Source organism: Chrysochloris asiatica, unplaced genomic scaffold (genome assembly GCF_000296735.1).
Source record: "Chrysochloris asiatica unplaced genomic scaffold, ChrAsi1.0 scaffold00168, whole genome shotgun sequence".
In the NCBI taxonomy this organism is placed as follows: domain Eukaryota; kingdom Metazoa; phylum Chordata; class Mammalia; order Afrosoricida; family Chrysochloridae; genus Chrysochloris; species Chrysochloris asiatica.
This window is the reverse complement of record NW_006408686.1, coordinates 428,271-453,724: the sequence shown is the minus strand read 5'-3', so window position 1 is coordinate 453,724 and position 25,454 is coordinate 428,271. Positions and strand designations below refer to the sequence as shown.

The 25,454-nt window shown below is 47.9% G+C and overlaps 2 protein-coding genes across 2 annotated transcripts in view; one reads left to right on the top strand and one right to left on the bottom strand.

Annotated features, from left to right (window-relative positions):
- EML2 (echinoderm microtubule associated protein like 2) overlaps window positions 1-20,347 on the bottom strand; it is a 42,610-nt gene extending 22,263 nt beyond the window's left edge. Inside the window, 11 exon segments of the mRNA XM_006871330.1 lie at window positions 2,778-2,873; window positions 4,596-4,706; window positions 4,834-4,903; window positions 6,396-6,545; window positions 14,127-14,256; window positions 14,439-14,467; window positions 16,218-16,322; window positions 16,503-16,626; window positions 16,713-16,931; window positions 20,177-20,299; window positions 20,302-20,347. Coding sequence (XP_006871392.1) covers window positions 2,778-2,873; window positions 4,596-4,706; window positions 4,834-4,903; window positions 6,396-6,545; window positions 14,127-14,256; window positions 14,439-14,467; window positions 16,218-16,322; window positions 16,503-16,626; window positions 16,713-16,931; window positions 20,177-20,299; window positions 20,302-20,347 — 1,203 coding nt within the window.
- A 66-nt stretch (window positions 20,348-20,413) lies between these two features.
- The window catches only part of GIPR (gastric inhibitory polypeptide receptor), a 30,329-nt gene continuing 25,288 nt past the window's right edge, over window positions 20,414-25,454 (top strand). The window contains exons 1-2 of the mRNA XM_006871471.1: window positions 20,414-20,501; window positions 20,580-20,654. Of these exons, the coding sequence (XP_006871533.1) occupies window positions 20,414-20,501; window positions 20,580-20,654 (163 nt within the window). The remainder of the gene's footprint in view (window positions 20,502-20,579; window positions 20,655-25,454) is intronic.

The window sequence follows — 25,454 nt, the reverse complement described above, 5'->3', positions numbered from 1 at the left end:
GACTTGACGGCACTTAACAACAACAATAACAAGTTGTACAGAGCAAAGGGAAATCTAAGACTCAAAGACGAAAGTAGTCTTGATCCCCAGGCAAGAAGCAAAGACGTCAGTTTGAGGACGAAGGTGCACTGGCCCCGAGCCATGGTATTTTCAATAGCCTCATCTGCATGTGACATTTGGACAAGGAATAAGGAAGACCGTAGAACTGATGTTTTTGAGTTAGGGTATTAGGATGAATGAGTGGGTTATGTTTATTGTACATCTACAAGAGGTACCATTCCTCAGCTCCAGCAGACAGTTCTTAGCCTGTGAGCTAGAATTTTCCAGATCTCCTGTGTTTCTGAGAGAAATTAGCATTTGAGGAAGTCACCTGACCTCTTTGTGCCTTACTTTCCTCAAGAATAAAGTGAACCTAAGAAATCTTATTGTTGTTGTTAAGTTGTTAAGTTGTTAAGTGCCATCGAGTCGGTTCCGACCCATAGCGACCCTGTACAGGGTTTCCGAGGGTGTAAATCTTTACGGGAGTAGAAAGCCTCATCTTTCTCCTGCGGAGTAGCTGGTAGTTTCGAACCGCTGACCTTAAGGTTCGCAGCCCGATTCGTAACCACTACGCTACCAGAGCTCCTTATTATTGACTTACTAAATAAGTGAATGCATGTATTGTACCTGACCCATATAGCTCAGTAAATGTTATCATTTTTATAGATTAAAAAGAAGAAGAAACTTGTCTATAGGACAAATAGTTTACACAAACCACAGTCTCATCTGGCATGAAACCAGAGCTAGATGGTGCCCAGCTACCACTATTGAACGTTCTAATTAAGGCTACAATCGATGGATCCTGATAGAATGGAATAAAAATTTAGAACAGAATCTCAAGTTCCTTTAAAAAGAAACAAAATAACTACATCTGGTTCAGATTACAGGACTCCCTGAGATATTCTCTAAACCTTGAACTGAAATTAACCTCCAATGTCACTTTATACTAAATAAGAAATTGATCCCCAAAATAGTGAATATCACTGATAAATTTCATGCTCTTCTAAACAAAAATCATATGTTGTTGTTGCTATTAAGTGCCATCAAGTTGGTTGTGACCCACAGTGACCCTGTATAGAGAGTTTCTGAGGAGCAGGTGGTGAATTTGAACCACTGACTTTGCAGTTCAAACCGACTTTGCAATCAAGTGCATCAACCCACAGCGCCACACCAGGAGTCCCATATATATATATATATCCATATATATAAATCACCCATATGAGATGGGACTTTCTACTTCTGCAAAGATATCCAGCCTTGGAAACCCTATACAGGATCACTATAAGTAAGAACCAACTTGCTGGCATTTAATAACAACAACATATGAGATTTGAGATGAAATGGTCAACTATTACTTTTAAACAAAGATGAGAATTTAAGGGGGTAGGGAAACTAGATGAATGGAAATGGAACAAGAGTGCATATCATAAGAATGTTGACACATGTTGAAGAATGTAAGCAATGTCACTTGTACAACTTGTGAAGAAATTCTTGAATGGGAATAGTAACCCAATAGGACAGGACTCCTGGTAGCACTGTAGAACAAACACTGGACTTCTAACCACAAGGTTGGTGGTTCAAATCCAGCAGCCACTCCTTGGAAACCCTATAAAGGATCGCACTGAATCAGAACCAACTAGATGGCACTTAATGACAGTACGACAAAGTAGAGCTGCCCCACAGGGTTTCCAAGGCTGTGGTCTGTATGCAAGTAGACAGTCACATCTTTCTTCCATGGAACGACTGGTACATTTGAATTGTTGGCCTTTTAGTGTGCAGGTAAGTGCTTTAACCACTGCATCACCACAGCTCCTCACTCAAGGTAACTAGTAATAAACTTTGGTCTCTATACACTGTCAAAGGACAAGTTTTCATTAAACACAGCCAGTAATAACTCGTCCAGTCTAGCATGACACACCTCAACTTCTCCCCTCTAATAAACGACTTAGAACTACTTAGTGAAAATCTTCATTAACATATGAAGGGGCTTCAAAACGTTCATGGAAAAATGGAATTCAACAATAATGGAATTCTTCCAGGAGCTTAGTGAAGCTCTCCCATGTATTCCCAAGCCTGGGAAGTTAATAGATTTAGTAAAGCTTTTTTTTTTTTTTTTAAAGATTTTCCTTTTTTTTCTTTAGCTTTCTTTGGTGGTCTTTTGCTGTTAACCGAAAGCCTACCTAAAAGTATTTAATAAGAAAATCCTGAGAAAAAATCAGCTACTGAAAACCCTATGACCAAAATGTTATGAATTGTTCAATGGGAAAAACATTTGCTCTGTAATCTTTCATTCAAAAAAAACAATAAAACACTCAAAAACGAATAAACAAGAAATTGTTGAATGGGAACCTCAACTGCTATGTAAACCTTCAACAAAAATACAATAAAATATTATTTCTAAACAGCTTTATAGTCAGCAAATGGCAAGGCCAAAATTTGAACCCAGATCTGTCTGATATAGACTTCCTAACCACTGAGATCAAGGAGCTCTGGTAGCGTAGTGATTACGAATCGGGCTGTGAACCTTAACGTCAGCAGTTCAAAACTACCAGCTGTTCCATGGGAGAAAGATGAGGCTTTCTGCTCCCGTAAAGATTTACAGCCTTGGAAACCCTGTGCAGGGTCACTATGAGTCAGAACCGACTCCACGGCACATAACAACAACAACAACAACCACTGAGATCAGACCAATCCCACAGGGACACCCCAGGAAGATGGAAGGAGAACAGACGCCCTACCTTGATATCAACCACCTTGGTCTCCTTAGCCCAGTCCCACACAGAGAGCACGTGGTCATTGGAGTCGTCCACTGCACAGAGCAGGTTGCCCCCATTCTACAGAAGAGAAGAGGAGGGGCAGAAGAGTCAGGATTGGTCACACCCAAAAGGACATTCACAACCCCCATCCCTGTTTTGAGACCATCAAAGACCCTGAAAGATGTCCAAATACACTCCCATTCTGGGGCTGTTAAACCATTTGAGAAGATCTTACTAATTTTTGTTCTGAAATGACTCTTCCACAGAATCTCATCTAATCTACACTCTGCCATCACATTGTTGGGAATTCTAATTGAGTCTAACCATCTGACCTCCATGGTCAAATGAAATGAAGATTTTATGAATATGCAAATAATACAGTTGGTATAATGTTTTTTTTATATATATATAGTGTTGCTAGCTGCTATCAAGTCTATTCAGACTCATAGCGACCTCTTAGAATTTCTTTATGGAAAGGAGCTCTGGTAGCGTAGTGGTTACGAATCGGGCTGCGAACCTTAAGGTCAGCGGTTCGAAACTACCAGCCGCTCCGTGGGAGAAAGATGAGGCTTTCTACTCCCGTAAAGATTTACACCCTCGGAAACCCTGTACAGGGTCGCTATGGGTCGGACCCGACTCGATGGCACTTAACAACAACAACAACAATCTTTATGGAAAGGAGCTCTGGTAGCGTAGGGTTACAAATCAGGCTGCTAATCTCAAGGTCAGTAGTTTGAAACTACCAGCCACTCTGCAGGAGAAAGATAAAGCTTTCTGCTCCCGTAAAGATTTACAGCCTTGGTAACCTTGTGCAGGGTCACTATGGGTCGGAGCCGACTCCACACTACTTAACAATCTTTATGGAAGTAGACTGCCAGGGCTTGCTCCTTCAAAGCCACTGGTTGGGTTTGAACTGCCAACCTTTCAGCCGGCAGTCGAGTTCTTAACTGTTACATCACCAGGGCTCCTGGGTATATATTTTTTTTATGTTGTTATTTCCTAGGTACTGTCGAGCCTGTTCTGACTCACAGTGACCCTATACCAAACAGAATTAAAACACTGTCCGGTCCTGCACCAGCCTTACAATTGCTGTGTTTGAGTCCATTGCTGGAGAAGGATATCATGTTTGGTAAGGTGGAGGGTCAGAGAAAAAGAGGAAGACCCCCAACAAGATGGATTGGCCAACTGGTAGCATCGATGGACTCAAGCGTGGCAACAGTAGTGAGGTTGGTCCAGGATCGGGCAGTGTTTCATTCAGTTGTGCGTAAGGTCGCTATGAGTTGGTACCGACTCGATGGCACCTAACAACAACAACAACATAATCAAATTTTGATTAATTTTAATTTCACAGGGTTTTATCCCCCCCAGGGCTTCTTCCACTGTGAGAAAACACCAATCAAACACAGATCCAAACATTTATAAAACACAGTAAGACAAAAATGAAAACACAGCATTTAAAAAAAGGCATAAAGTATTACAATTCCACCAAGTCTCACACTAGACATTGGAGCAATGCCAAATTGCCCTACAAATTCCTAAAGACTTAGTCATCATTGTCTATACAGATCTCCACAAGCAAACACTAAGTTGTAGGCACAGAGGGGACGATTAGCCCCTCTCCTATGGTGAACAAGGCAGGCCTGTGAGGTCACAAAAATGAGAGCCTAGAATTCCACCAATGAACGTGGCCTGTGTCTGAGAAAACACGAGGCGGGGCCTCGTAACCAAATGGGTGGGTGGGTACATGTAAGCTCTTGTCACTGCTGTTGCTGGGTCCCAGCAGGTAGGCATAGGACTTACAGACTTGGAGAAGCCCACACAGCACACAGCTCTGTCGAATACCCCCAGACCCAGGACGTGTAAGGTGGAAAGGGAAACTGAGTCCCAGACGCGTACGTGGGGCGGTAGTGGCTGCAGGAAAAGAGAGAGGTGTGTTATCTGAAGGGGTGAGGGAAGAGAGTCCATTGTTTCCACTGCCCTCATCCCTGACCCCCCTCAAGTCTCCAGGTCCTGCCCCCTGTTTTTTTTACTCCATTACCTTTCCCTCTTTAGTGGTGCCCGCCACCTGTCCAGTGGCGATAGTGACCATATCCGGATGGACAGCCAGGCTGGAGGGAGAGGGGGCAGATGGAGAGAGCTCAGCAAGAGGAAGGGGACACCCTGGACTCCTCCCTCAGCAGGTGGCATTCATACTGCCTGGTTATTCAGGACTCAAATTGCTTTACTGAAAGAGCAGAATGTTTTGGTCAGACTTATCCAGGTGAAGGGGGAACAAGGAGGAGTAAGATTGGGCAGGTGGGCTGTGAGATGCCCCCCCAAAAAAAGGGAACGCAGGAAGAATGACGGGCATCTCTAAGGGTGTGGGAAGTAGAATGCAATGCAATTAGGGGAGCCTCCTTGGGGCAAGGCTGCTTTCCCAAATCTCTCCCATTCATCTCATTGGAAATACCCGCTCAAATCAATGACCACACACAGACCCAAGCTGTGTTGTTGGTAAGTGCCATTGAGTCGGTTCTGACGTGTAGTGACCCTGTATAGGTTTCAAAGGAGTGGCTGATGGGTTTGAACCACTGACCTTGTGGTTAGGAGTGTAGTGTTTAACCTACAGCTCCACACAAGGACTCTAGGTCCCAACAGAGCACGAAGTAAGCACCTCTTTCCCTCAGCTCTGCCCCTTCACTGCCAGGTAATTAGAAACCAGGATGCGTGCAGATAAATACGCAGAGCAAGGAAAAGATGATCCAGCCTGCCTTCACCATGAAGGTTCTCAAATACAAAGTATTAGTTTTAACTTGCTGACTGATATCTCACGGTTGTTGATGGAAACTGCCATGGTAACTAGAAAGCTTCGGTGATGCACAAGGCATGCGCCCTACCTGCCAAACCTTAGGGAAACCTCTCATCCTCCGGGTACGCAGCTCAGAGCCCAGACTCCGATCGGGGTGCTAATCCAACAATTTGCAGGGCCAGGTCAGGCACACTAGGCCATTTCAGTGGGCTACTACCAGATTTTTTAAAGTAAGAATTTTTTTATTATTATTAAAATAAAGGGGCTGCTATACCCGCTCCTGGGCTCTTGGTGTGGCGCTGTAGGAACAGCACTGGACTGTGAACCACAAGGTTGGCAGCTCAAACCCACCAGCTGCTCCTTGGAAATCCTATACAGTGTCACTATGAGTAGGAAATGACTTGAAGGCAATTAACAACGATTCCCACTCCTGGTGTGGCGCCGTAGGACAAGCCCTGGATGGCAAGATCGTGAGAACTGCAAGGTCTTTGGTTCAAACTCACCAGCCAGTCTTGGGAAACCCTATTCAGGGTTGCTAAGAGTCAGACCCAACTCACTGCACTTCACCACCACCACCGCTCCAACCCACTGTCCAGAGTGCCTGCTTGGAGTTTTCAAAAGCAAAACATTCAGACAGTTGAGTTAACCCACCAACATTGGAAATACTGACAATATATGTACTTTTTTCCGAGTTCAGCCTGTGGGCAGCTGGTATCTTCTACAATGAAATCGAGGTCTGACCCCACCCTTCCATTCAGGCTCCCTTCTCTGGGGTGAGGGTCCCTGGTTGGCAGGGCTGTGTTAGGCCTCACCATTTGATGTCATCATTGTGGCCCAGGTAGTGCCGCTGCCTCTGCTCCTCCACGCTGTAGAGCACAGCCACCGAGGCCACAAAGTACACGATCTCCCCCGTAGGCAGCAGGTAAAGGTTGGTCCGGCAGTCACGGCCGCGGTACCCATAGCTGGAGTCGCCCAGGGGCTGGTTAAGGAACCTGTTTGGTACTGCTTGGGGACTTCCGGTCTAGCTGGCTATCTGACTCATCGATGGTCACTGGAATTAGGTTTCCCAGCTCCCATCCTCAAAGAGTCCTGGGTAGTGGGTTTTCAACTTGGGCTGCTAACTGTAAGGAGGGATCTTGCTATCATCAGTAGAACATATCCTTTGGAATACATGATTCCTGCATATGGAGCCTCCTTGACCCAGGGACAGAAAGCTATGATACCCAAGTGGCAGAATCAAGAATCACAAGACAGAAGAGTGGGATCCCAGCCCATGGAGCAAGTAAAGCTGAATAACTTTGGGCAGGTAAGTTGCTGGCAGAGTGGGATGCCCACAGGCACTTAATTTGGGGGGTAGGGCTAGGTTTGTCTTCAGGCTAAGGCTTATGATAAGAGTGTTGTGCCCAGTGAGAATCTATTGTTGTTAAGTGCTGTCAAGTGGGTTCCGACTCATTGCAACCCTGTGTAGGGTTTCTGAGGAGCAGCTGGTGAGCTTGAACTGCCGACCTTGTAATTCAAACGACTTTGCAGTCTGGCACATTAACTCACAGCGCCACACCATGACGCCGAGCATTTATTGGTGGTGGTGGTGGTGGTGTTAATTGCCATCGAACTGGTTCCGACCCATAGCGACCCTGCATAGGATTTCCGAGGAGCAGCTGGTGAGCTTGAACTGCCAAATGGCTTTGCAGTCTGACGCATTAACCCACAGCGCCACACCAGGACTGTATTGGTGGTAGTGGTGGTTATGTGTCGTGGAGTCGGTTCCGACTCATGGAGATCCTGTATAGGCTTTCCAAAGCTGTAAATCTTTATGGGAGCAGAAAGCCTCATCTTTCTCCCACGGAACAGCTGGTAATTTTGAACTGCTGACCTTGCGGTTCGCAGCCCGATTCATAACCACTACGCTACCAGAGCTCCTTCCGAGCATTTATTAGCAGCCCTAAAAGAGCTTTGTAACATTGACTAAGCAGAGCGAAGTCTACCTGTGAGCATGGCTGAGGAAAGGCTGTCCGGACTTGAACAACTGGGCCCTGAACATTTCTGACCCCAAATTGTTACCTGTTAACTTCTCTAATAAACTGTATGTCATTTGAGTTATGTGTAGCTATTGCAATGAACACAGCTGAGTAAAGTATGCAGTGGTGAGGGATGGTTGACATCATCATTGTTTGTTACCTACTCAACTGTCTAACACTTGATTTTAGTTCCTGCTTCTACCTCATAGTACACTGCAATCAAGTGCTTATCCTACAGCGCCAACACCAGGACTCCAGAGGGAGTAATAGGCCTGCCAATCAACTCCTTGATTTCAGACTTCTGACCTTCAGAACTGTGAATGGATTTTGTTTCAGCCACCCAGTTTATAGTCATTGTTACAGCAGCCACAAGAAACAAATACTTTCTATTTTTCTTAGAACAGCCAGAGGGACTCCATTAAAACCTGTTACCATCTAAGCTCACATCTAGTCTCCTTTGAATCCTCTCCTATGACTCCTGTTTCAGAGCAAAAGCCAACAACCTTACAAAACCCCACAAGACCCAGCCCCCTCTGACTCTGACTTCTCTACCCACTTACACCTGCTTCTGCCACACTAGCCTCCTCCATGATCCAGCACATTCTCAACTCAGGGCCTTTGCACTTGCTCTTCCCTCCACCTGAATGCTCATCCCACTAGATGGCGTGGCAGGGGCAGAAAGCATCGGGTAACACATAAGAGGTGACCCCAAAATGACTGTCTATAAAATTTTTGTGCTAATTTTCAGCAGGGATTTTTTTTTTTTTTTTTAAATACAAATGTCCCTGTAGTTAGCTCTAACAATGTAAACCCAGCTAACACGCATTAATATACCTTCAAGGCAACACTCTGCTCATTTACTTTTTGGAAGTTCTAATGTGCTCTGGTCATTATCACCCAATTATAACGCCGCTGACAATCATGTAGTTTTGTCCACATGTGCAGTAAACAGGCACTGTTTATGTTGTTTTTAGTGTGGCGATATGGAATAAAGCACTGGACCTCAAGGTTGTTTGAACCATAAGGTTGGTGGTTCAAACTCACCATTCGCTCCTTGAAAACCCTATACAAGGATGCTATGAGTCGGAGCCAACTCCACGGCACTTAACAAGTGTTTCTCTAGTGGCTGATTTTGTCAAATTTTCTGGTGTCTTAGCTATAATATTGTGGTAATCAGTATTTGTGAGCCTACCGATAACTTTTTTTGAGAAGAAAACAATAGTTAAAAGAAAAATATCAAATAAGGCTTCCAGTCAGTTACTAATAATGTAACTAATGTTAGAATTCAATGTAGAATGATCTCAGCAAACAATTTTGTTGTTAGGATCCACACAATCTAAGAACTATCACATTTAAGCAATTTACAGCTATGCTTAGTACATAATCTTCTATGATTAAAATGGATAATTAACATTATTAAGGATTCCATCTGGTCTGGTACAGGAGGGAGGCCATGGGAGGAAGGGGTGTGACATCATGAGTTACAGCACTGGTGACGCCAACCCTAGTAATGCCGCGGTTCTTCCCATAATGCCACAGGGCTCCCTCACCTTCTTCAGGTCTCTATTTCAATTATCCTTTCCTCAAAGAAGCCTTCCCTAAGCATGCTGTTTGCAACGACAAACCCGTCCTCTCCCACTGCCCTCACCATTTCTGCTTTATACGCCTCCAATGATTAGCAGAGCCTTGCGGGGCATAGTGGGTTATGAGTTACGCTGTCAACCGTAGGGTCAGTGGTTCAAATCCATCAGCCGTTCAGTGGGAGAAAAAAGATGAGGCTTTCTGCTCCTAATAGAGATTTACAGCCTCAGAAACCCTATACAAGGTTGCTGTGAGTTGGAACCGACTCCACAGCACACAATAACAATAATGCTCTTAACATCAGCCAATCTGCTATTGACTTCCTCACTTATCTCGGGATTTAGGTCCTGGTGTGGTAGACACTAGACCACAAGGTCAGTTTAAAATGCAAGGTCGGTGGTTCAAACTCACCAGCTACTCCTTAGAAACCCTATACAGGGTTGCCATGGGTTGGAACCAATTCGACGGCACTTAACAATAACAATAATTAATCTTGGTTATTATTAGACACCCTCATTAGCGTGCCCACTTCAGGCGAGTAGGGATCTTTGCTGATTTTGTTCAGGGTCTGGTATACTGAACCCTATGGGAGAGTCTTGGTGTGGCGCTGTGGGTTAATTAATACCTGTCTGGTACAGATACTGAGTGTAATACCTATTGAAGGACGGCCTGTCCCTCCTCTGCTCAGAACTTTCTAGGGCTTCCCAGTGCTCCTAGGAGATAGTCCAGGTTCCTCCTACTGGCCTAATGGACCCTGCCCTTTCTAGCTTCAGCCAGACTCCTGATCTCATAGTTCCTCAAAATGTCAAGATCATTACTGATTCCCCAAGAATCCTGGTATAGTACTGCTGGATAATGCACTGGATTGCAAGTTGGTTTGAACCTAAAGGTTGGTGGTTCAAACTCAACAGCTGCTCCTTGGAAATGCTATGCAAGGTGGCTATGAGTCGCAACAGATGGCATTTAACAACAAAAAACAAAGGCTTTGGCGCAAACCTTGCTCTTTGCCTAATATACTCCACCCCCCAACCTCATCTGTCACCTCCTAAGAGCTGCTCTGAGACTCACCTCCCTCCACTCCCACTCAGAACTGTTCATATTTCACAATTAGGCTGTGAGGTTCATGATGGCTAAGGCTGGGCTGTTTGTTCTTTTTGTATCCCCTCTTCCAGGAAGCTCTCCTAGATACCCTGGCTAGGTCAGCTGACCCCTCAGCACTTCCCCAGTGTCTGGGATCCACCATCTTCAGAGCTGCCCACCCTTTGTCATACTCTGGGGACAGGTGTTCCTACTAGACTATGAAGCCCATGAGGGCAGGGTCAGGTTAGCTTGGCTTTCCTGTGACCCCAGTCCTTAGCCCCAGTAGATGTTCAGTAAGAATTCAGTGTGCATGTTCAGATCCCAATCTCACAGAAAGGACTCCATCCTGCAGTCATTTTAGAGACAGGGGAATCGAGGTACACACTGATTTTTGGTGTCTCAGCTGCCTCTGATCTGGTGTTCATCAAGCCTAGCCTGACACAAGAGTTTAGCCTGTCTCCCGTGAATCTTTCTAGCTGCCTTGAGAAGGCTCTGGGTCCTCAGAACAAACTGCAACCCTATTGTTGTTGTTAAGTGCTGTAGAGTCAATTTTGACCCATAATGACCCTGTATAGGGTTTCCCTGGTGAGTTTGAACCTCCGATGTTGCAGTTCAAACGACCTCACAGTCCGCACATTAACCCACAGCACCACACCAAGACGCTTCCATAGGGCTTCTGACACTAAAATCTTGACAGGAACAGCCAGCCTCATCTTTCTCCCACAGAGCGGTATTTCAAACTGCCAATCTTTTGGTTAACAGCCCAACACTCAAACCACTGTGCCACCAGGCCTCCCCTTGGTTCTCAGAAGACCAAGCCATCTCACCAACCTCACTGCCTCTAGAGTGGACACTAAGTCCCAGAAAAGGGCGATCAGGGATTGGGGCACTGGGGAGGCGACTCCAATTCAACTGGGCTCTTGAGAAAAAGTCTATGACCAGAGCTAGAGAGTCTTTCCTCAGATCTAGTGATTCCCCAGACCAGGGCCCAGTCTCTTCTCTAAGCCTCAGTTTCCTCATGTGGAAAGTGGGCATTATTACCAACCTGCTGTCCTTAGAAATGCTGACTGTGAAAATGCATACATAATTTCACACAAGCGAAGGGTTATATTATTCAAGTTATTCACACATAAAAGAGCTCAAAACAGTGCCTAGCTCAGAGTCAGTGCGGAACAAAAGACATCTGTTGTTGTGGGTTGTTGTTGTTGTTGTGATGTGATGTCGGTTCCGACTCATAGCGACCCTGTACAGGGTTTCCAAGGCTGTAAGTCTTTACGGGAGCAGAAAACCTCATCTTTCTCCTGCAAAACAGCAGGCAGTTTCGAACTGCTGACCTTGGGGGTTCACAGCCCAATTCGTAACCACAACGCTACCAGAGCTCCCAAGTCACCTCACACTCATAATACCATGTGTTATAGAACAGAACTGCTCTCTGAGGTTTTCTTAGCTATCATCTTTACAGAGTCCTAGCATAGCATTATGGGATAAGCACTGGACTGCTAACCATGGATTGGTGGTTCAAGTCCACCAGCCACTCCTTGGAAACCCTATATAGTGTCGTTATGGGTCGGAGTCCAATAAGACACTTTAACAACCACATTTATGGGCACATATGGAGTACCGGTGTGGCGCTGTAGGATAAGCAAAAGGCTGGTTTGAACTACGAGGACACTGGCTCAAACTTATCAGCCACTCCTCAGAAATGCTATACAGGGTCGCTATGAGCCTGAACCAACTCAAAGGCACTTAACAACAACATTATGAGCTCAGTACTTCACATATAACTGCACAACCCTGAATCTGAGATCCTAAAACCCCATTTTTCAGAGGAGGGAATTGAGGTTCAGAGAGGCAAAGTGACTTGTCCAAGGTCACACAACCAGTCAGCAGTTGGGCTGAGGCTGGAAGTCACTCTTGTCAGCCTCTAAAGCCAGCGCTATTGGTCATTACTAACCTCTTCTGTTTCTCAAATGCACTAAGCTCATTGCAGTCACTGGGTCCTGGCATCCGATGTGTGTTCTGCTTGGAACATGTTCCTTCCAGTTCATCCCATGCTATTCCTAACTGTTCAATTCTCAGCTCACAGGCCCTCCCTCAGAGAAACCAGGCTCCTCCCCTCTTATGACTTTAAGTTCCTGTCCTCCCAGCATTTATCAGTAACTGAAATTATATCTTGTTGATTTAATCACTGGATTCTGTGTTGCTGCCTGACTCACCACCCACAAAGGCAAGCCCCATGAAGAACAGAGTTTGCACACAGAGAAGAGGATCTGACATATGGAAGACGGTTGGTAAACATGTGCAGCATCTGCCATTCATAAACCATAAAAGTTCATTTCTGACACTCTGCTCTCTTCAGGTTAGGAGTCTTTCTTCCCCTGGACCCTCAGTCAGAGTCCCTCCCTCCTGCAGCCCTATGCTGATGCTCTTATGTTTTCTCCAGACTTGGGGCATTGGTGTTGGGGTGCCAACAAGTAGATTCGGAATCATAAAAACAAAACACAAAAAAGTTACTGAGTCGATTCTGATTACCAGCAACACTATACAGACAGAAGGAGCTCTGGTAGCGTAGTGGTTATGAGTCAGGCTGCTAACCTCAAGGTCAGCAGTTCAAAACTACCAGCCGCTCTGCGGGAGACAGATGCTTTCTGCTCCTGTAAAGATTTATAGCCTTGGAAACCCCATACAGGGTCACTGTGAGTTGGAACCAACTCCACGGCACACCACCACCACCACCACCACACAGGACAGAGGAGAAGTGCTCCTTTACGGAAACAAACAGCCTCAACTTTTTCTTGTGGAACAGATGTCTGGGTGGAACCACTGACCTTCCTTTTGGTTAGCAGCACAATGCTTAGCCCACAGGCCATCAATGTTCCTTTCTGACTCGTTTTATTATTTTTAAGTGCCTTTGAGTAGGTTCCCACTTATAGTGACCCTGCATAGGCTGAGGAGCAGCTGGTGGGTTTGAACTGCCACCTTGCGGTTTAAATTGACCTTGCAGTCCAGCGCTTATCCAGTGCCACACCAGTGACTCATGTTAAAAATTGTTGAATCAGTTCTGACTCATAGTGACCCTGTATAGCATGGTGGGGAACATCTGGCCCACGGGCCACGGGCCACAGGCCATGTAAGGACCAAGAAATCATGTGATCTGGCTCTGCCAAGGCAATAACAGTTCCAGCCATGCCATTAGGGGTGGCGCTGCAGGGTAATGCACTGGACCGCAAAGTTGAACTGCAGTTCAAACTCACCAGCTGCTTCTAGGAAACCCTATACAGAGTAGCTCAGAACCAACTCCATGGCACTTAACAATTAAGTGTTTGAGCAAACAGCAGGCCAATTTTTAAGTTGATCATTTTGTATGACATGTGAATAATGTCATACATTTTGGCAGAAAAAAGGTTCCTCCACCCCTGTTGTAATACAGTTTCCAAGGAGTGGCTGGTGGGTTTGAACTACCAACCTTATGGCTAGCAGTCCAGTGTTGATCCTACAGCGCCCCAGCTAGGACTCCAGTGACTCGTAGACACTCTGTAAGGAGAGTAGAACTTCCCTGTAGGGTTCCAAGGCTGTAATCTTTATGGGAAGCAAACTTTCAGATGTTTCACAGAGTAACCTTTTGGGTTAACAGTTAAGCACTTAATTTTTGTGCCACAAGGGTACCTTACTTGGAGGATAAAGAGGTTTAAAACAAAAGGAGTCCTGGTGTGGCACTGTAGGATAAGCCCTGGACCAAAAGGTCTTTTTGAACAACAAGGTCGGCAGTTCAAACTCACCAGTCACTGCTTTAAACCCTATATAGGGTCACTATGAGTCAGAAAGGACTCCACTGCACTTCACAACAACAAAATAAAAGGATACACCCAATCCAGTTTGAGCCGGCAGGCAGGAAGCTCCGAGCGCGTGTCCAGGCTGTAGGTGGGCGCCAGCTCGTCAGGAATCAGCATGGGCACAGGGCGGCCCCTCAGGAACATTTTCACGAAGCCCTCCTCTGCCGGGACGCCCCAGAATTCAGGCGCAGACAACAGTACCCACCTCTCTCCCTTTCAAACTGCATTTTCCCCCTCCTTAACAAATGGGGAAACTGAGGCCAGAGAGGCCAAGACCCAGTAACCAGGTCTCTCAACCTTCAGCAGGCCTCCCAACAGAGCCCCTCCCCCTCTCCCCACTCACCCACGCTGAAGATAACTTCTTTGGTTTTGCTGCCAGGAAAAGGCCAAAGAAGGAAGAGAAAAAGAATTGCCTTAGAGCACAGGCCTGAAAAAGGGAGAAATCCCTCCACCCGCAGCCAACAGTTCCCAGAGGTCGCCGATGAATCTTGGGGCCGCGGAAGGAGCGGAGCGCTGGCTCTCTGCAGGCCGTGTGCTTTGCTCGGTTGAACGTGCAGAGCCTAAGACACAGGCCCAGAGAGGCAGTGATCGCCCAAGATCACACAGCACGAAGTGGCAGGAACACGATCCTGCAAAAGGAGAGTCACCAGGAACCCCTCCCTCCTAATCATGACACGCTACTCCCCCCAAAAAAACTCACCACCCCCCAATCCTCCAGAGTTCCAAACTTCAAGCAGCCAAGGACAGGGTGAAGGTTTAAGGGAAGGGGTGTGTCTCTACTTTCCCGCTGCCACAGGAAAGGGTAAACGCTCACTGGCTTGGGTCTCTAGGGACGGGGAAACCTGGGGTGCAGGCCCCAGGTGTTGGGAGGAAAGGGGGTCGGCGAGAGGGTCTCACCCAATTCCAAAGCTACTCATGGCGGCGGCTGGCGGAGCTTCTGGGACGGGGGTGGAGCCGGGATCGGCTCCGCCGCTTCCGGCCCTAGGAGGCGCGACGCCCGCCCCACCCAAACCCGATCTCCCAAGCCGAACAAAGGAGCCCGCGGGTCACACCTAGTCCATATCCCTTACTGTGGAGTTCTGATACTAGGCTCTCTTGAGGGAGTGTGGTGGTTGAAAGCATGTTCATAGGAGCTCACTTGCCTCAGTTCCAACCCCAGTTCGGCCGCTTCCTAGCTGTATGACAAGTTATCTACCCTCAACCTGCTTTAGTTTCCTCGCTCTAAAATAGGGGTAAGAGTATAGGTAGTCTGTTGTGAGGATTAAATTGGTCATTCCAAATAAAGTCTCTGACACATAGCACTATATACATGTTTATGTTAAAGGGGTTGCAACGAGTGGTCTTCAGACCCTGGCTCTGTCCGATGCACCACGACCTCACCCTCAGGTGTTGGCCCCATACCTTCACCATGGCCCGCCTCCTGGGAGTTGACCACGCCCAACATTTTGATCATACCCAACTCCAACTCCTTCTGACCCTGACCCTGGGTTGAGTTTCTCTCCATAATTGAGCACGCCCCCTCCAGCCCCTACACCACCCCTGCTCTGGCTCCACTTGGCACTGGGACCACATCCAGTTTCACGTGGCCCAGTCCCTAGCTGAGTCTTAGCAGGTCTCCAGACTCCGCCTTCTGAACGTGGACCACGCCCACTAAGGGCTCCGCCCAACATTCAAACAGGTCTGCTACCGTTTGGCAGTGCTCCCCACAACTTGATATGCCCCCATCTTGGTCTCAGAACCACCCCAGGTTCTGATTTAATCCACACTAACACCCTGGTCACACCCTCAAATCCAGTCACACCCCTAGTTCTGATTCCCCACTGCCCTGCAGAAAATCCACTAAAATTTCTGCTTGGCTCCACCCACCGTACACTACGATCAGTTTTCTTGACCATAATAGTCACGCCCACAAACCTGACCCCGCTCTAACTTCCGTACAGGCTAGTCCTATTGACCCTGATCTTGTCTTCTGTGTATTAGTTTTCATCCCTACTTTGACCCTGCCACCTCGAAATAGGTCTCTTCAGCCTCCACCTCCCACCCCCCAGCACTATCTCCACATTCAGAACTCATCTGACCCAACTCAATGTTCCGTGACGTGGCTCCGCCCCCTAAGGCTTACCCTTCTTTTTTGCCGCTACAATTGCTGCTGGAGGAAGTGGTGCGGCTGCGGGGGTCCTCGCGGCGTACAGAGGCCAGGCGCTCTGGTGACAGATAGCGACGACCACTGCCAAGAGAGAACACACAGTTGCAGAGGAGCCAGCGAGGCCGGCTGGGGAGCGCCGCGGGCGGGCGAGGACCTGCCGGCAAGCTCGGAACACAGGAATCCCTCCTTCTCCATTGAAACAGCCTCGATCGCCTACAAGGTCTTGGAGAAAGCTGGGGATCCCAAGTTTCTGTGCCTTACCTGCGCCCAGAGGTCGCCTCCTTCTTGGGAGAGGAAGGAGATGTGGCATAGCCGCCCATACGCCGCGGGGGTCCGGAGCCATTGAGGGGCGTCCTGGTGGGAAGGCCTTTTAAAAGCTGACACACTGAACGGGTGGGGTTAGAGGGCAGAGCAGGGTAAGTGTGAGGTCCCGCACTTGACCCCTTCCCCTCTCTAGTCTAGTGAATATACCTGAGGCGGTGGTGCCTAGCCGCGGGGGTGCCCGACCCTTGGGGGTACCACGAGCGCGCAGTGTTGCCCCCTGTTCTTCGCAAGCCCGCAGGCGACGTAGGGCATCCGCCAGCGCCGCCTTTAGGACCGCCAGCTCGTCTTCCTGTAGCTGTAATCGCTGCTCAAGCGCCGACACGCGGTCGTCCACCTCCATGCCACTCGTCCCCGACAAATTGTCATCTGGAAGTCGGGGAAGCAAGCGTTGGCTTCAGTGAGCACCCGTGAGGGAGCATAGACGCCAGAGGCGTTCCTCTCACCTCCGCAAGTCCTTGCGGGGCGCAGCCATAACCCCCCCTCCCTCTCCCGCAACCCAGAGCTGGCACACTTGGAAATCAACCAAGAAAGAGGGCTCCGAAGGGGGAGGAAGTGCCCAATGCTTTCCAGTCCTTGCCCCACACTACTCTCTCAGTCGCAGCACCCTAGCCGTGTGACCTTGGGGAAGTCCCTTGCTTCTATGATTCAACGATTCCAGGAGCCGGTCGAAGATACCTGGACCCTGGTTTTAAGATTCGATGACTAAGATGTTAAATATGTATGAGTGATATCAAGAGCAGAGGCCTAAACACCAACCCACTCCGAGTAACACCGACGTACTAAAATTAATCCCCAAAGTTCTCTGACAAATATCGATATTCTATGACTGTTTCTAAGATTTTTCAAGCTGTAAGGTTTTCCCCCAAGGAGCTCTGGTAGAGTTGTTAAGTGCCGTGGAGTTGGTTTCGACCCACAGCGACCCTGTACAGGGTTTCCGAGGCTGTAAATCTTTACGGGAGCAGAAAGCCTCCTCTTTCTCCCGCGGAACAGCTGGTAGTTTCGAACTGCTGACTTTGAGGTTCACAGCCCGATTCGTAACCACTATGCTACCAGAATCGGTTACTAATTGGATTGCGAACCTTAAGGTCAGCAGTTCGAAACTACCAGCTGTTTCGCGGAAGAAAGATGCTTTCTGCTCCCATAAAAATTTACAGTTTCGGAAACCCTGTACAGGGTCGCTATGGGTCGGAATCGACTCGATGGCACTTAACAACAACAATAAAGGTTTTCCCCCATCCTCTCCTCTTCTCATCCGGGGGTTCCACCCCAAAGACAACCGCAAGGACAGAACTTCTGCGACCCCTTGTGGCAAACGTGGGGGATGCAGGCAACGCGCATCTCAGACCCAGAAGACCCAAGGAAAGGAAATGCGGACCCGGGTCTGATACCCAAACTTCCTTCCCGAGCCGGTGTTTGCCCCCTGTTCTTCTCTCTATTTCGCTTCTGTATCCCACAATTCAGATACGGCTTTCTCCCTCTTCTCCACACCATGGAAGCAGTCAAAATGACACTGCACTTTCCTCCACCCCTCCAGCATTTTCCTGGAGTGGGAGGGGCAGAGGACAGAAGTACCCCTCCTAGCTCCCAGAACACTCATACCCAGACTCATGGCTGGTTCTGATTCTGCCCAGAAGGGCCCTGACTCCCAGTCCGGAGGAAGTATATGAGGTGTCATACGCAGGGACGGAGCGTGGAGGTCGCACCTGCCATCCCACGTCTGTAGAGCCACCGGGACCGCCTGTAGCGGTCCGCAGTGCTGCTGCCATCCCCTCCCACGCTCCCCAGTGGCCCAATCGCCTGCCAGGCCTCGCCCGCCCTGCCCCCACCGGCGCCTCCCAGGTCCAGAGCCTGGACCTGCATTGGAAGGTGGGGAGTCTCCAGAAGTCAAAGGGAGAGAGCTGCTCAGTGTCCTGTGGGCATCACGGTTTGCAGAGGAGAAAACTAAGAATTTGGAGTGAGTGTGCACAGACACACCCAATATCACACAGCCAATGAAGAGCAGCCCCCATTATCTATCATTAATAATCATACCCACCCAATGAGATCTGACATTGGAAGCAAAACACTTAGCGTGCTCAATGGGCTCCATGATTACAGATCATAATCAACTGTAATTCTTGCACCTCATGCTCCCTGGGGTCTCTGGGTGACATAAATGGTTTGTTTTGGGCTGCTAAATGAAAGGTTGGTGGTTTGAACCCACCCAGTGGTGTCACGGAAGAAAAGCCTGGAAAACTGCTTCTATAAAGATTTATAAGGGGAAAATAACCCCTATGGGACAGTTCTTTAACACAGGGGCTCGCCATGAGTTGAACTTGACGGCAATGTGTCTAAGTTCTTTATTTTTTGTTTTAAGGCTCTCTGCAACTCTTGAAGTGTCAAGTATAGATTTCAATTCATAGCAACCCACGTGACAAAATAAAACTGCCCCATAGGGTTTTCTAGGCTGTAAGGTCACTATGATTCGGAATTATCTGGGGGCAATGATTTTGTTTTTGATCTTTAGAAAAACAGAGGAGCCCTTTGGGGGGATTCGAACCACCAATCTTTTGGTTAGCAGCAGAGTGATTAACCAGTGTTTCACCAGAGCTCCTTTCCTGCAACTCTAGTATATATTATCATAGGGGTGGGGTGGACCAGGAAGGAAACTGAGGTCCAAAAAGGTAAAATTACTTCTGCAAGGACACACAGTCATTCTACTGGAAGAACCAGAGCTGGCCTACAAGCTGTCTCCAGTACCTTGTCATCTGTTTTTCATAGGGGAGAGGATGAAATGCACATTCTAGGTTCTCTGCTCAGGGAAATGAGCCTCCAAGCTAGCTGTCCCTTCTCAGTACCTCCTGAATGAAATGGAGGGGTTCTCATGTGAACCTTCAGCCTCCATCCCACAGAGATTAGCTGCATTCTGGTATCTTGCTCTCTCGACACCCCCTGATCCTAGATGATCCAAACCCTCAGCTCCCTCCTGACCCCTAGCCCTTCCTCAGTACCTTTTGCTCTGATTCTACCCCCCACCTCCCACTTCTCCTTCCCTCCTCTACCCTCAGCACTCCTCATCTGAAGCCTGACACCTACAATAGCCCCTCTGGTATCAGATCCATTTGTCTAGGGTGAAGGGGTGGGTCCCAATGGGAAGGAGGGGCGGGGCCTGGAGAATTGGGGAGTAGTGGAGGCAAAGTCCTCTGGCTGTCCTACCTAGTCCCACACCCTGTCCACAGCCCAATACCCCCAACCCCAACCCACCTGCCTCTTATCTATTTGTCCTTCTGCCAGAGAGGGGGATGAAGGCTCCTGAGGTTTGAAAGAGGCTTGGAAGGACAAAGTTCCAGGCCCGATTGACCCCTAGTCTCCCTCTTCCAGCCCCACACTCCTGTGGACTTTGTTCCTTCTCGCTGTAGCCACCTCGGAGCAGGGGAAGGTCCAAGTGGTTGGGAAGCTGGGATCTGGGCTTTGGGGATCGGAGGCCTTGCTCTGGGGTCAGGGTCGGCTAAGGAAGGAAGGGAATCTTAGTCAAAGGATGGGGATGAGGACTTGGAAGCAGGAGCCTGGGGCCGGAGGGATGAATCCGCCCTGGGCGGGGCCAGAAACGGAGTTGAGGAGGGGGTTCTCACCGTTGCAGTATTGCAGCAGCGAGGACGTGTCGTAGAGGCCGCAGAAGGCCGGACCGTGCTCCGCCATCGCCCCGCCACAGCCACCGCCGGCCCCCCCGGCCCCAGCCCGGGCCCGGTCCCCCCCCCAGGCCCTGCCTCCCGTTGCCATAGTAACGCCCTCCGTTCCAGCATCCCCAGCTCGGCTTTCCAAGCATCAGGCGGCGGGAGCCGGACCTGGCACCCGAGTCATCCCTCAGGATGCCCAGAAAAGGAGCTCGGGACACCCCAGGCCAGGCCCCCCAACACAATCCTCGGATAGGGATTGGCTGTGCCCAGATGCCCCTCGGTACGATCTGGCCCCGCCCACATGCGGCGCGTCTGTGTCTCTCAGTCGCTCTTTCTCTCTCTCCCTCTGGACCCCCAGCTCGCATGTCTCGAACCAATGAGAGCCTGTCGCGCAGGCCTCTCCGCCAATGGAGTTTCAGAAGACTTGGAAGGGGTAAGGCTTTCTCTGCTTTTCAGCCTGAAGCATACATAGCCCCCAGCACTGTGAAGAGGATGGGGTGGAAGACGACAGTCCATACTCCCTAAACCTCTTCGCTAATCATTTATTGTATTTTTTAAAAAGCAAACCCTTGTAAGACCAGAGCCTAGAACTCGCCCTAGAACCTAGAACACACACAGATACCCACTAGAACCGCCTGTGAATTCTTATTCTAGACCAGTCCAAGAAGCCTTGTTTATTAGAACTAGACCCGCCCCCAGCGCTCTTAGCTCCGCCCCAAAATCCTGAGGAAAGGATCATTCTGTTCCCGCCCCCAGAGCCCTTAGCTCATCTCCCTTAACATAATAAGATTCTAGTGCCTTGCTTTGCTCCCAGAGCCCTCGACCCGACCTTCTTAGATGTTTAGCTCCGTCTCCGGAGTTTCGCCCCCCTTCGATCAGGTCTGTTGTTATTGTTAGGTACCATCGAGTCTGTTCCGACTCTTAACTATCCTATGCACAACAGAATGAAACACTACTCCATTCTGTGCCATCCTCACAATAGATACGATTGAACTCAATGCTGTTGCCACTCGCCCTAACCTTTCCTTCCACATTCCTCGCTGGGCCCTTAGAGAGCCCTCGTCGTCCATAACCATATTATCCAGTCCGGATTTTGGCAAAGGCCTATCTGCGAAGCAGGCAGCGGCTGATGGTGTCGGTCGGAGCTGGTTCCAAAGTGAAGCGGGTGGGGATGGGGGAGGAAGAAGGGAGGGTAGAAAACCTGATGATGGATTTAAAGAACACTGGCTCGCCTTCCCCAACTCGCCACTGAGGGTCAGCAACTAGAAATAAGTCTTGTTGTTAAGTGCCGTGCCGTCGAATTGGTTCTGAGTCATAGCGACGTTGTAGAGGGTTTCCAGAAACAGATGGTGGATTTGAACCTCCAACCTTGCAGTTAGCAGTCTAGGGCTTATCCTACAGCGCCACACCAGGCCACACAATGAAAGAAAGATGAGGTACTCTGCTCCCTCAAAGATTTGTTGTTGTTGTTGTTAAGTGCCATCAAGTTGATTCCAACCCACAGCGACCCTGCATAGGGTTTCCAAGGAGTAACTTGTAAGCTTGAACCTCCAACCTTACAGTTCAAACTGCTTTGCAATTTGGCACATTAACCCACAGCGCCACACCAGGACAGGCTCACTATGAGTCAGAATTCACTTGATGCATTAACAGCAACAATAGTGCAGTGTGTAGGACTGCTAAATGTAAGGTTGGTGATTCAAACCCAACAGCCACTCCTTGGAAACCCTATACAGGATCACTGTGAGTCAGAACCTATTCCCTGGCACTTACAATCATGATTTATACTCGGGGAAGCCACCCAAGAGCAGAAAGAGATTTGCCTCTGGACACACAGGCAAATGGTAAAAACTAAGGGCTCTGAAACTTTACTAACCTAGGTGGAATCTTGATGCTACCTCTTTATGGCTACATCATCCTGAGCCTTTTAAACGCGTGGGGGAGATAATGCAGTAATCATTGCTATCTTTTTTACTGCAGTCCTGGTGGGGGGCCTAGGATAAGCACTAGACCTCAAGGTTGGCTTGAACCACAAGGTAGGCAGTTCAAACTCATCAGCCACTCCTCCGAAACCCTATACAGGATTGCTAAGAGTTGGAACCGACTCAACTGCATTTAACAACTTTATGCCAAAGGAGTCCTCGTGGTAAAGTGGTTAAGTGCTCAGTTATGAACCCAGTCCTATAGGTTCTCTATGAGTCAGCAAAGGATTTATTTGGTTTATGGTATGCCAAGCTCTGTTCTAGGTGCTGAAGTTACAGTAATGACCAAGTCATCCCAGAGTTTGCTCTCCCTAGTCTTAGAGTTTAGAGTGTGGTGATGTAAATAGTCCAAGTGCTCCAACCCACCAGCTGCTCCGTGTGCTTTTGTAAATTCTGTTGTTGTTATTAGGTGCTGTCCAGTCGGTTTTGACTCACAGAGACCTTATGCACACTAAAATGAAACACTGCCCAATCCTATGCCATCCTCACAATTGTTGTTACTTTTGAGCCATTGATTACATCTTTGGAAACCCTATGAATCAGTTCCTCTCTGTCCTATAGGATACTGAGTCAAAATGAACTTTAAGACAGTAAGTTGTTGGGTTTTTTTCAGGTTGTTGTTGTGAAGTGCCATTGAGTTGGTTCTGACTCATAGTGACCCTATGTAGGGTTTCAGAGGAGCACCTGGTGAGTTTGAACTGCTGACCTTGTGGTTCAAACTGACCTTGAGGTCCAGTACTTCTCCTACAGCGGTATACCAGGATTTCAAAGTCCTGCAGTTTAATGGAACAGAAAAGTCAGCACGGTCAAAATAAATGAATAGTAACAGATAATAGTTACTGAGCGTTTACTGTACTAATCCTCACTGCATGTCCTATTTCAGCCACCATTTTACAGATGAAGAAACATAATTTCTGATCCCAAGAAGTACAAGGAAGGTAACACAAGGTGTGATGATAAAGAAGCATGGAAGGGTGAGGCTCCTTAAGAGAGGGCAGAGTCAGGAAAGATCTCATTGAGGAAGTGACATTTGATCTGAGATGTAAATGACAAGATGGAAACAATCATGGCTGGAGATGGGGGAAAACAGTGAGTGCAAAGGCCCTGTGATAGATAGGAGTTTGAAATATCCCTGGAGCAACAAGAGGACTATTGAGGATGTACCAGAAAGTAAGAGAGAGTAGGAGAAGATGAATTCAGAAAGGTGATGGGCTGGACAGATCGTGTAAGCTGGGGAAAATAATTTCAATGTGTCATTGAATCCCCCATGGAATGCAATGAGGCCACATGTGTAAATTACACAGTAGTCCAGTTCCTGACATATAGTCCGTTGCTATCAAGTCAACCCAACTCATGATAACCCCATGTGTTACAGAGTAAAACTGCTGCCTTGAGTTTTTTTGACTGTATGTAATCTTTTTACAGAAGCAAATTACCAGGCCTTTCTTCTGCAGTGCCACCGGTGGGTTGGAAACACCAACTTTTAGGTTAATGGTAAAATGCACGCCATGTATGCCACCTAGGGCCATTTCTGGTCCATTGTTGTTAAATGCCACATCAGGTACACATTTTTTTTTTTTTTTTTTAAGGCAAAACTCAATGTCATCAAGTTGATTTCAATGCATAGAAACCCTACAGGCCACATGGCAGGGATTAGACACAGGATAGTTTGGGTGCTAGGGAGGGGGCAATATACAAGTAGGGAGAGGGGAATGGAAGAACAAAGCAGCTGGGAAACCCTCCAGGCCAGAGCAGAACTGCTCCGCAGGATTTCTGAGCCATACATCTTTTTTTCCCCCCATGGGAAAAAATATATATAAGCTTTATTTTTCAACATAAGCTCCTTCAAGGTCAAGACACTTTGGTAAGTGATGATACCAACATTTAGTTTGTCCTGGAACTTTAACCATTTCAGTGTAGTTTGGGTTGGGTTTTTTTTTTTTAAGCTTTTATTGTGAATTGAGTATTAGTTTACATGGGAGAACATCAGTTTTACACTCATCCTATCATATTTTGTTTCATTGCAATGGTTACAATCCCCTCCATGCATCACCATTCAACAGTATTTGCTTCTGCTCCCTCTGTTTTTTGATGTTTATGCCATACAACTTTACAGAAGTAAGACTGCTTCCTCTTTCTCCCACAGAACAGAAGAGGGCCTTGAACTGCAAAATTTCAATTAGCAGCTCAACACTTTAACCCACTGCATCACAAATGAAAGTCAATCCTGTTCACTTCCAAGTGAACACCCTACTATGTGCCGGGCACCCAAACCTATGACAAGTGTAAAGTGGTGACCCAAATAGACATGAGCCATTATTATTCAAGAATCACCGCTGATTGTATTATTGATAGAAACAAAGCAGGAATCCAGTTTTCCAGCCTTCCAAATGAATCCCCCTCTTCCTTCTCCCCACCCTATGAGCTTAGATTCTAGTAGGGTAGGGGAAGCCAGACTCTTAGTCCTTTAACTGTGAAGTGGACTGCAATGTTCTCAGGGCTGCCACAAGAGTGCTCCCAGAGGATTGTGGGAACCCAGGGAACTCAGAGCCTGGGGGCTCCATAGAACCAGGAAGAGGAGGGTGGAGCCAGGATTCAGATGAGGAACAAAAGGCAGAGGAGCTAGTGGCTTGGAGGAGGGAGGAGAACATACAAAGATAAATTCAACTCAGAGGCTGCTATTCATGGACCCCTAGCCTAGGGACAGGGACCAGTCACATGTGATCTGAGTGACCCTAGCCCAATGGCCTGGCTTTTCCTCTGAAAAGCACGGTCATCTCAGCATCCCTCTCCTAAGGGAGAAGAGCAGGTTCTGTGAAATTATGCTTGTAAAGTGCCCTGCACAGCCGGTTTTGAGTACAGTTAATGGAGTTGGTTTTATGACAAGCGCTCTCAAAGAGAGATGTCAAGGGTCTGAAGGACAGGATGGGGAATGGGGTAGGGGCTGTTCTGCCAGGGAATGGAGGCAGAAGAGGGGAGAGGGGGAGGGCTAGAGATCACAGTCTCTCTTTGTCTTTTTTCTCTGTTCTCTTCCCCTCCTCCCTCCACATTTCCTTCTTCAGGCTGCTTTTGTCTCTTTCTCTCTCGATGTCTCTGTCTGCAAATGGCGATTTAAAGTTGGACATAGTATGTCCCACCACTGATGAGCAAGTTACTGAAACCTCAGTTTTGTCATCTGTAAAATGGAGATCATAATCTCTGTACTGCACAAGACCTCTTTAAAGTGTTCAAGAGCAAAAATGTCAGTTTGA